Below are 12,264 nucleotides of genomic sequence, written 5' to 3'. Positions count from 1 at the left end.
GTATGTGACCATGTCCCTTGCAGCAGGCTGCATGACAGCGCGTGAAGGATATATCCCAGTGCGAATGTTTGGTTCATAGGCTGCTGAGAGGATTCTATCTGTTTATGCACCTGCACTTCCATCCTCTAGCCCACTTCTAATGGCATGCACTGGCCGCCACTAAAGGGGACGGAGAAGCCTTGGCACAAGCAGCTGGGGCAGTGGGAGGGGGAATAATATATAAAGCCTCTAAATGCAGGGGTAGCAAAGGAGAATGGATCTGGGAAGCACCGCTACCTGTGTGTCTTCTGCTAAAGAGCCTAGAAACAGTGCAAGTCTGCACTTCAACAAGGTCCTGTAATTTCTATGGCATGTGCAAAATCTGTAGAGCTGCTAATCTGCACAAACTATACGTCAGGACCTTCTTCTTCACCTTTAATCCCATGGGACTGAAATGGGATCAACTGGGTCAGGTTGCACATGAAGATAGCAGAATTCTGAAATGACAAACTTCAATATTTCTTTTTTAAGGCAGTTTGTCATATGGTATGTTTTTAATGCCTATGCCTTTTTTTATCAAATGCATGTCTTAATAAGTTTATTGTAAAAGGCAGCCAAAATACAGACTGCATTACACCATCATTTACTAAGACAGGAGAGGAACTTTAACTTCTGGAATTGCCTTATGAAAAATGACTTGAATTGTCAGAAGTTAGAGTTAACAATTGTTTTTGCACATAGTACTGTGCTACTTCTCACAGAATGTTTCTGCTTTGCTGTGTGATGTCTACCAATTTCTATTAATCCAAACACTGACATTTGCAGCATTTAAACTTCAGTCATACCACATTTCTCAAGTGAACCAGAAATAAGAGATGGGAGAACAGATTGCCTAACATTAAAGGACTGTCTAAATTTGGTGAGTTTTGTATTACAAGGCTGAAGAGATGGAAATACCTTCGGCAAATGTTAGTTTCAGTGAACAAATGTCATTTTACATACTCAGTGCTGTAAGTTCTCACTTCTAGTTTCGGTATTTATAGTGTTCATTTAATTTCCCCATGAGAAATACATACGATTACCAGTCTCTCTTTCCTTTCTCTGTTTTACTTTCTATTTAGCAACACTGGGTCACCAAGTCCTGGGTTTTCTTCCCAGCTGAGTCTTTCCTTTGAGCTGCTATTTCAGCCTTCTCTTACACACTTTGTATCTCTTGTCATCTTTTTCTGCCTATGTCTTGCTGATTCAGAGAAGCAGTTCTACTTGATATGCCTTAAGCAATCTTCATGGAAATACTCAAAAAAGCATTTCTAACCAGACGAGATAGTTAGTCAGACACTTCAGCATGTCATGCTTGTACATGCATAGAGCGTAACTCGAACTCCAGAGTTATGTGAATGGATTTAGGCAGGATGGAGCCAAATAAGTGGGAGGGAGGCAGGATTACATGCTGCCAGCTGTAAAATTCGTGTTCTTTGTCATATCACACCATAATGGCTGTGCTATTGACCACTCCCTCCATCCACACAGTGGCTATGGCCCATCCTGATAAAATTTCCAAAGGGATTCAGTCTGCCACGCTTGACAATGGAACAACAGTTTTAAAACTTCAGAAAGAAAGAAAACAAATGGGTGTATTAAGGAACAGAAATTCTTATGGAGCCACATCATGCATTCTTACTTGCAGTGATAAAGAACCACAAGGACAAGCGTGTTTCCATCTTGAGGCTGAGGACCGGCCAGCAGCTGCAAAGCTGGAGCTAATATGGCATGTTTGTATTGTATGAATAAAAAGAAAAAAGGTACAGAATACATACTTGTAAGCATTAGAAATAATGGTAACTGTCTCTCGTGCTCATAGCCTAATTTGCCTGCTTCCAACATATTCCAGAATGGGTCTGGCCAGCCAGATAGCATTTACATTATTATTATTATTATTAAAAAACAGAAAAGGAAGAGCGATGAAAAAGTTACTAGCTTGAAGGTTAGTAATCAAAGTTTCACAAGAATAGCAAGTTCACATATATAACAACTCCCACACTGCCAGGGAGCACAAGTATGGTACTCCACATGTCTGTACATTCTCAGGAATTTACATTCTTACAGGGCAGATGGATGCTTAAGTCAAGGTTAGATCAAATGTCAGGTGAGTATTCACTGTGACTACTCTCTGGTTTGGACCAATGCTAAATAAGACTGCAGTTCTGACCAAAAAAATCATTGCATTTGAGGGCTTAGGAAAACTGTGTGCGTGTGTTTGTGTATGAATATGTAGAAGGAGAGAGATGATTTTTAAACTACATGCAGAGTGCCTCTACACAGCAAAGGAGAAACGACCAGCTTTCTCCCTCATACCATCACATCAGAATTAAACTCGCTGATTTACCAAACAGGGAGTTATTTTCTAGCAATTCTGAAAATTGCCATTTTAAACAAAGATCATTCTTTCCTGAGGTGTTTTTTTTTCTTTAGTTTGTATCAGCTGTTGTGTTGTGGTGTTTTTTACTGTTACAGTATAGGCACCCAAGCCTGATAGGTTTGGTGTAAGGCCTTTTGTTACATTAGTATTAAGTGGAATAGCAAAGTATTGAATTGTAAAAATACTACACTGATTCCTCGCTTGGGTAGGTCTAAACCAGCCTTATCCTCCCCCAAAGCATTTATTTTGCATCATAACATCCTATGGAATGAAATTATTTTTTTCCTGACCAATCATGTGCTGGTATGCAAATCAGCTTTTGGTTCAATCGATAAAACTCCATCTTCAAAGAAAACCATTGCACTGCTAAAAATATTTTTAATAATGACCACAGAAGCCATATTTATCTCTTTGATCTCCTGAAGCTTCTTCTGTTTTTAATCAGTGTTCCCACATGAAGAACTGTGGCAACCTATGATAATAGAATCCCTATTCGCATCCACAGGGAAACAAAAAATGTTCTCATCTGAAGAAGGTAATTTGGTGTTCTGCCCCTTCCACCCGTGGGCCCCTGCCTCCCTTACTGCTGGGGTATCTTGGCATCAGTTAAGTGGTTTCTGCCCTTTCCTCTGTGCATTACTCTCTCATTGAAGTGTTTCTGCTGCCTAATTATACCCTTTCAATCAAATTAGAGACTGCAGCATCTGGTTAGTGCCTGTAACTGTTGCCATCTGCACCTAGATACAGTGCTTTCATTTAAGGAGGAGTGCTTAAATTGCAATCTCTAGCAAGAACTAGGAGAACAGTTTAGGTAGAATGGAAATGACTTAAAACTCCTAGAACACTTTGCAAGCACATACATCAAGCACCTGACACCTACTCATTATTGGACCTGGCACCTTTGGTTCCATATCCTTATATTCTGCTTCAGCATTTTTCTGACTCTTCTGAAAGGCTGAAAGAACCGAGCAGGCAGTTACAGCATGTAAATTCAAGGAACCTTTATTTCTTGCTCCAGCCTTGCAGAACATTTAATGTTCTGGCTATCACACCACTGTAATGAAACCCAAGGTTTAAAAAGCAGTCACTTTCATTTACCTTTCATTAATCTGCAGATTTTTAAAAGAAAACCTTACTTCTTGTTTGACCATAGCTGGTAGGATAATTTCTGACCTGGGCAGGCTAGTTTCTGGTTGATAATTGTTGTCAACCTTTAATCTCTGCAGCCACTAGTCAGCACTCTGAGTAGCTTCCATAACTTAAAGCAAACAAGTAAAGCAAGTAACTTTTTTTTTTTCAGTGAAATAGTAACAAGTTTGTCATTCTGAATTTTTAATCTCAAAAGCTACATACATGCCCCAAACTCAGAAGAGTACTCTAAGAAGTCATTTAAACCATCCTGAAACCTCCATCTCTTCAGTCTGCAATTAGTAATGTCACTAAATATATGTCTTTGAGAAAATACGGACTTTGAAGAATGCTTAGAAGATTTATAAGATTTCCAACTTGTCAGCCAGAAAAGGAAGGGTGTTTGAGAAGTAGATAGCTGCTTTCTTTGCTTTTCATCTCATTTGTACAGAAAAGACTGCAGATGAAATTCCAGTGTTTGTATTATTTCTGTCTGTGGTCATGTGGCATGAAATGAGAGATTTTCAGGTAACTGGGCCTCTTGTCATTAGGGACTTCAGAGATTAAAGCCAATATTTGGAAGCCCATCTTAGAAAATCATTGGAAGCCAATGCAGACTCTGAAATCTCAGTGTTTTATCATCAGTTCTTCACTTAGTAAAAAAGTCAGCCTGTTATATTCTGCACTACCTTAATTTTTCAAATGATCCTAAAGTGGCGCCCATGTGGAGCACAGGCAGCCATACAGTCCCAAAGTAACAAAGGCATAAATGATCATTGTAAGGTCCCTACATCGAAGAAGAAACCAGGACAGATGGAAAAAATTTCTACTACAGCTGCTGTTTGATCTTCCAAATGTTGATCTGGCTCTAATAAAATTAATTGTGAACCTGTATCACACACTGAGCATTCACTCATAGTGGACAACCATCCCCAGGCTTATTTTCTGCTTTTTCTTTCCAGCAGTTGCCACTCAATACGTACTTACCTAGTTTTGGTATTCATTAAAAAAAAAAAAAAAAAAAAAAGAGCTATTTTCTGTCAACCATGGTACCTGATGTGTTGAAAACAAACCAGCCCTGACAGCACAGTGCTGTCCATGTTTTCTCCCTGGGGCTTGTAAGCATTATCCTGAACAGGACCTGTTGGAACCTTCCAGCTTTTCAGGACTAGGACAACTGCAATGGTTCTGTTTCTCGATTAATTCTGTTTGCAGACATCCCCACGAAACAGTAGAAGCAGCAGGGTTGTTAGGGAGTTAGAGTGAAGTCATCACAAGACATTGATTTTAATCATGGATTTGACACAAACCTCTACTTCAGACTATGACTGAAACGCAGCTGACTGAGATCTTAGAAATCAGAGGTCAGAGACTTCAAGATTTGAATGGTCACAGCTTTCTCTGTGCACTGTCTAAAACCCTAGTGATTTAATATAGGTTTATGGTTGACAGGATAGTTTAAACTGAGCCTTGGGTGCACAAACAGAAACGATGCGACAAATCTGTCAAGCCCAGTGGCACTCTGATGCCTTCTAGGATGCTGTCGGCTTCAGCCTCCACAAAGTGCCTGTTCTTCCCTTGCTGTCTTTGCCACCTGGAGAGGACTTGGATACAGTGCAAGTTCTGTCGCAGTATACCATAGTTTTACAAAACTTTAAGGAATAAGGCTTGCTGAAATTCATAGAACTGGTATTATTTCCTGGAGTCACTGTTCTGATGTTAGATTCCAAGTGAAGGCCTTCATAGCCCAAAGTAACATGGAAGTATCAACCAACATAAGGCAGCTGGATCCAGTGGGTGCCAGAACAGTAAAAGGAGAGGTGTTTGTTGTTGGTTTGTTTGTTTGTTTGTTTGTTTTCCTCTCCCTTCTACATGATCATAATATACCAGAGAGAAATCAGGTAATTTGAGTAAGCCCAAGAGTTTTACCAATGGCGTTCAGTCTGCTCTTTTCCAACTGTTTTATTTAGATGACCTCTTCTGAATTATTTTTGTGCAGACAAATTTGGCTGACCTTTTTTAAGCTCATCTTTTCACAGAATTATTGTACCAGTGGTGTAAGACGAAAAGAAGGATGGGGGTTCAAACGTCCTCTTCTCCAGAATCTCTTAGGACATTTGTCTTTAAAGTGCAGCCTATGGATTTGAAATGGAGAGGGCAGTGGTCTGTCTGCAGATGAAACGTTCACTTTGCACCTTCAACACGTTGGGAATATTAATTTCACAGTGAGATTGCTAAGGGAGTGTCTTGGCTGTTGTGCAGCAAAATATGGTGAAGTCACTACATGTGATAAATGGAAGAATTCAGCTCTTTACTGCCAAGATATTGAATATGCTGAGAGATCTGTATCCATGTTACTAGGAATTTTATAGAAAACTGTACAAAATATATCTCAGCAGATCTCAAAGCTGATTGTTCAAGGCAAAAGAATGTAGGATTGAAGACCTGATTTTTAAATGCTAATATTTACTTGAAAAGACTGCACTGCAATCACAGAATCACAGAATTTTCAGAGTTGGAAGGGACCTCTAGAGATCATCTAGTCCAACTCCCCTGCCAAAGCAGGATTGCCCAGAGCCCATTACTCAGGACTGCATCCAGGCGGGTCTTGAAAATCTCCAGGGAAGGGGACTCCACAACCTCCCTGGGCAGCCTGTTCCAGTGCTCTGTCACCCTCACCATAAAGAAGTTTTTCCGTGGATTTGAATGGAACTTCCTGTGTTCTAACTTGTGCCCGTTACCCCTCGTCCTGTCCCTGGGAACCATTGAAAAGAGGCTGGCTCCATCCTCCTTCAACCCACCCTTTAGATACTTGTATGCCATAATAAGGTCTCCCCTCAGCCTTCTCTTCTCCAGGCTAAAGAGTCCCAGCTCTCTCAGCCTTTCCTCATACGGGAGATGCTCCAAGCCCTTAATCATCTTAGTTGCCCTTCACTGGACTCGCTCCAGCAGTTCCCTGTCCCTCTTGAACTGAGGAGCCCAAAACTGGACACAGTATTCCAGTTGTGGCCTCACCAGTGCAGAGTAGAGGGGGAGAATGACCTCCCTCAACCTACTGGCCACACTCTTTCCTATGCAGCCCAGGATTCCATCGGCCTTTTTGGCAACAAGGGCACATTGCTGGGCCATGGATAATTTCCTGTCTACCACAACCCCCAGATCCTTCTCCTCCGAGCTACTTCCCAGCAGGTCCACCCCTAACCTGTACTGGTGCCTAGCATTCTTCCTCCCCAAGTGCAGGAATAGCAATGCTATGGCAAAATTATTATTAATCATTAACAAAATGAAAATTCTGTAGCAAATTCCCTGTAACACAAAAAGGTTACGTATTTCATTTGATAACAGCTGCTAAATTCCCTAACTTTAAGTAAAGTTTTCATTTCAGTTTTTCTGGGATAATCAATATATCTCACTGCCTCCCTCTTCCACATCTAGATGCTAACAAAGCCAAGGGAGCTTCACTACAACTCAGCTGGCACATTTTTTCCAAATCTCTTGGTAGTGTAAAAGAACATAGGAGGCACTGTTACAGCTACTTATTGTCTTGGGAACAAAAAACTACAGCTAAGAGGAACAAAGAGAGCTCTCACTCTTCCTTTTGTGCAATGTCCTTAAAGTACTAGTGTAATGAAGTTTGAAGAAAATCTATTAAAAAAAAACCTGACATGAAAATGAAGGGCAGTTGCTACTACAAGTTAAAGCATGGGCCAGTCTCAGCAGATCCTAAAATGGGCTGATGTTAACTTCAGTTTAGCCTGTGTGCCAGATTACATTCAGGTATTGTAGCATTCCTTGCATTTCTGAGTAGATGTTCGTACATATTGCTTCTCATTTAGAAGTGAGAAGCAAAATAAGTAATAGCACTAAGCTGCAGTAGCCATCTTTTCTGGATGTGTTTATCACTTGTCACAACTGCTTCTTTATACTCTACGTTATTTTGTTTATCCAGTTTGATTATGTTTTCCGCTCTTTTCTGCCAAATTCATCAACTTATATTTTTCACCTATGGCATAGAAAAACTTTCACATTAACTGCAAAGCAAGAGAGGTACTGAAGAAAGTTGCAACACTGGTGACTTTAAAGTGGTGGAGTTTTTTCTCATATGTTTATGTAAATACCTGTGGTGGCCTAAATACTGGAAACTCAGATTTGCATTTTCAAGTAAATGTATGTAGCTCACCTGCAAGGCTAAGGCAGTCAGGTAAATTACAGTAAGGAGGAGTATTGAGCTTGTTTTTATTAAATTAGATAGCTTTCTGTCCAAGGATGATAGCAGTATACATTAACGGCTGTGCAGACACCTCTTCTGTGTGCCTTCAGCAACAAAATTCCATTTAATAGAAATCCTAGCTTGCCTCAGCATGAAAATGCAGAGTGAAGGCACAAAACCATCAGCTTTCATCTGCAGTGTAACAAAACTGTGAAACAATCATTGTAATTGGACCATTCTGATATTTGTGGGCCCAGACTAAACTCATTTCAAAGGCATGTTTTAATAACACATTTTCCCTTCTCCCACAGTATTTCTAAATACAAAAAAGGTGTACAGTTAATATCAGGATTGAGCTGTGGGTGTTTTTTTCCCTCTTCCAACTGCAGCCACACAGGTCTTTCTAGCTTTGTTTTGTGAAGTACATCTCATGAGGGACACCTGGGATCAGCACACTCCACTTCAGAGCACTCTGCCTTTCCCTCAGGGCAGTAGAAGTCTCTGCAGCTGTTACATGGTTTTTGCGGAGAATGCTATCAGATAAAACAGAGGGCTGCGCAGCCTGCAGTTAGTAGGAATAATTTGTGACTTTCCCCAGTAATGCTACTCAGTACAAAGAAATGTTTACAGCAGTGTAACACAGCAGTTTTAATTCTGTCATGGACTGTTGTATCTCAGTGCTCTTTCTAAATAAATGCATGGGTGATAAATGTTAGCATGTATTAATTATAAAGTGGATGGACTCATTTTGGGTACACTAATTATAAAGGCTATTTCTGGAAGATGATCACAGAATGGTTGAGGTTGGAAGTGACCTCAGGAGGTCACCTTGTTCAACCCCCCTGCTCAATCACGCTCACCTATAACAGGTTGCCCAGGACTGTGTCCAGATGGCTTTTGAATGTCTCTAAGGATGGAGATTCCACAGCCTCTCCAGACAAACTGTTCCTGTGCTTTGTCACCCTCACAGTGCATAATTTAATAAGAAATGTTTTGCATTTTAGTAAAGGTAAAATTGTAAATATGAGTACTTACTTGATCAGAAGATATCATTAATAAGACACAGCAAAGCCAGGCAGCGTGAGATTTGAAGTTCAGCTGAGAAGGGGATAGAGCATTTAATGACTACAGAAGTCGTTCTCTGCTTTGATTTCTAACTTGCTGAGTATAGGAAGCTAGGAAAACAAACATAAATGGGAGAAAATATGAGCAAGGCAGAAAAATACTGGCCTGTAAGTTTTAATCTGAAAGCATAAATGCTTTAGTAGGCAAATCAGTATCATGATTATACTCTACTGAAGGAGGTCCCTTTCTAAGGCAATTCAGGCTAGAGAAAAAAACGCCTAAGAATTTTTCTAAATCAGGACGTAAATGCTTGCAAGATCCTTGCCTACAAAATCTTTCACTTTGTAAAGTACAGATATTCACAACTTTAGTTAAACTGCATGAGATTTTGGGTAGTATGCTGATAAGTGGCAGACTGATATAATCTAATTTCATTCATTTTTGGAAAATTATCAAGTTACAGATTCACCCTAATGAGTAAAACAAGGGGAAAAGAGTAAAAAATGTAGTATGCTTTAAAAATGTAGTATGCTTATTCAGAAAATGCGTGTTCATTGTATTAATCACTCTTCAGACCTAACATTGTTTAGTAAAGTAATGAAATCATAATCTCTTCAAATGGAGATTTTACTCTGAGAGAAAACTTAAATCCTAGACAGCATCTTTAGTTGCCTAAACAATGCACGAAACATGTTAGTGAAAGGAAACATGGTCTCTTGGGCATGGGGTGGAGAGTGAGGGAAGAACAACCAAACACTAAACCTACATACATTCTTTCTTTTTCCGTTTTCATTTCTTCCCAGAATGTTATACAGCAAATGGGGCTGACTATCGTGGCACTCAGAACCAGACCTCCCAATATGCAGGGAAACCTTGTCTTTTTTGGAATGAGACCTTTGAGCATCCTTATAATACTTTGAAATATCCCAATGGGGAGGGAGGGATTGGAGAGCATAACTACTGCAGGTAAGAAACATCTCATTGCTACTAACATTGCCTATATACCCAGTGTTACTTTACACAGTTGACTCAAAATTAGGAAACTTCTTGTCATACAGTGAAGAATGTCAGAACCGTGGATGTCTAACAGGTTTTGGTTTATCCTGTAATCAGTACCCTGGATCTATAAGCACCATTAGTAGAATAACTTTTTCAACCCAGCTCTCACCCAAAGTCTGTATCATATATCCAGTCTATAATTTGGCATGATGGAGAAAGACTAGAGATTACTTAAATGAAAAGGTGGAGATAAAAAAAGTTATCCAACTCAGAAGTTCAGAAGCAGTAGTGAATGTCTGTAGGAGTCTCTGGAACATTATGGTTTTTATCCTCACCCACAGGCCTGCTTCTGTTATACACTATGTTTCTGAGTTTTGTGCTAGTGAAAGTTATGTAGTCACTAAAATTCTCAGTATTAGCTGTTCAGTGACTTAAAGTTGTTACTTGAATTCAGAAGCTCAACTGTCAGTGGCTGCAATACCAGCTCAAACCATGGCAGATCCACTTTCATTTCCTTGCCTTCTGGAGAAGTCCTCCATAACTATGGATAGAACTCAGGTCAAAACTTTAATAAGAACTGCAAAATTTAGGAGCCAAATAAGAACCTGTGTTCAGAGATGTTAAGGCCCTGCAGGCTCTTTTCAGCCTGCAATATATAACTTTCTGATGTTGTGCATTTCTTCCTTTGCAGGACTGACTAGCTAGGTTTTTATGCCCATCTATATTTGCTATGGAAATAGGTGGGGAATAACCTGATAGATATATTCCTTAAACAGTGATAGTCATCAGCTCATCTAGGATGCATATGAAGTTGAGTGGTGTCTCTTACTCACTGGGTAACAGGGACAGAGGTGTTTAAACCAAGAGATTAAGAATTGAGTTATCTGGGGCATAGCAAGAAATGTTCTAATGTCTTTTGTGAGAAGGTTCAAGCCAGACCTCAATTCTCCTGGAAGAAGCCTTTACTTAGCAGGTAAGGCTTTCTAGGGTAGAGCTATACACTTGCCACTTTCATCTCAAAATCATTTTACTGTAAGCAATATAAATCAGGATAAATGAGGCAAAATTAATATGCAGGAGTTCAGCACAATTGCTATGTCACAAACACAGGGTCCTGGTTCTTGATCCAAGAAATTTTCCATATTTAATCAGACATTGACTCAAGAAAATATGACAGAGAGCCAGTTAATGGAGAGTAAGGACGAAAGCACAGAAAGCACAGAAAAGAGGTCTTGTGACATGCAGCAGACAGATGGCACATTGATGAAAGGAGTCAGTGGCATTTCCAGAGTATTTGATGACTCAGGAGGATATTTCTATTTGAAAAACATTGGTGAAGGACACTTACTGGGGATCTTTTCCAGTGGCTGCAGCAGTGCTTCAAAATAAGTGTTCAATGTGTTGCACCAGTGGACTCTGTTTTCAGCCATAGAAGGAGAAAGCATTATTGCCAAGTTCTGAATTGTCTCTCTTTTGAATCAGTTCAGCATGTTACAGGAGCAAAGAAAAATACACCTCCTGCAATAGAAACTCCATATAAGTTGGACATTCTCTTTAGAAAATGGCCTGGAAACCAAATAAACCTATCAGGCTGTCTAGTATCAGATCAGCATGTGAGCACTGGAAAGACACTCTTCCCACCAAAAACATTTCACACCAACTTCACAGCCTCCCTCAACCCAACACCACCAAATGCATAACAATTCTCATGACATATAGAGAGCTGTGTCTCTAAGTATGCATGCTAATACGGAGCTATAAAAAAGCTATTAGCCACTGAATTATCTCTGATACAAATAATATAATTTTGATTGTTGCTGTATGGTAGTATCCTACATAGGCTGTATCTGCAGGGTCTTACTTTTGGCAGTCATCTCTGGCTAATGCTTAGGTTAGTACAAAGCAAAACATGTACAAGCTATGCAAAAATCTGCACAACAAACTGAATGTTATCCAGGTATCCAGGTAATCCTTGCTGGAGTCTCACTTTACTTAGCAAATGAGGATTTGGTGTTACATGGAGCAAGAAGCCTATCATCTGGTACGTAATCCTGAGAAATGACTTGATTACCAAATACAGCTTTTTAATATAACACCTAACAGTTTGAGGTTATCGTCTTTGAGACAGAGTTTGACTGGAAGGTTAGCTATTTCCTTCCTTACGCTATATTGCTTGGCCTAGGAATGTTCCCACAGGTGTATGGAATGATGATCCTAACTAATGGATGCTTTTTAACTTCACGTTCTGTTAAAAAAATGCTTGGAAAGTCACTGTTTTACAAGTGTCAGAGGATACATTTAGCACGCAAATCTTGTTGAGGCCTTGTAAGTGAAGATAACTGCTGTTTTAGCTCTTCCTCTGCCATTCATTTGCTTGGTGACAATGGACAAGTTTTGATCTTCCCTTCTCTGAGGCAACATATATCTCATAAGGCTTTTTTAAGGCATAATACATGGTTTTGAG

The 12,264-nt window shown here is 39.8% G+C and overlaps 1 protein-coding gene across 1 annotated transcript in view; it reads left to right on the top strand.

The window, feature by feature from the left end:
* Positions 1–12,264, top strand: part of KREMEN1 (kringle containing transmembrane protein 1) — a gene marked incomplete at both ends in the record, with an annotated part of 31,151 nt that overhangs the window by 1,227 nt on the left and 17,660 nt on the right. Inside the window, one exon of the mRNA XM_082491661.1 lies at positions 9,605–9,767. Coding sequence (XP_082347787.1) covers positions 9,605–9,767 — 163 coding nt within the window. The remainder of the gene's footprint in view (positions 1–9,604; positions 9,768–12,264) is intronic.

The sequence above is a fragment of the Vanellus vanellus genome (assembly GCF_965231255.1).
Source record: "Vanellus vanellus genome assembly, chromosome: 16".
Taxonomy (NCBI): domain Eukaryota; kingdom Metazoa; phylum Chordata; class Aves; order Charadriiformes; family Charadriidae; genus Vanellus; species Vanellus vanellus.
The sequence above is the reverse complement of the archived record's forward strand: the minus strand, read 5'-3'. Positions and strand labels throughout refer to the sequence as shown.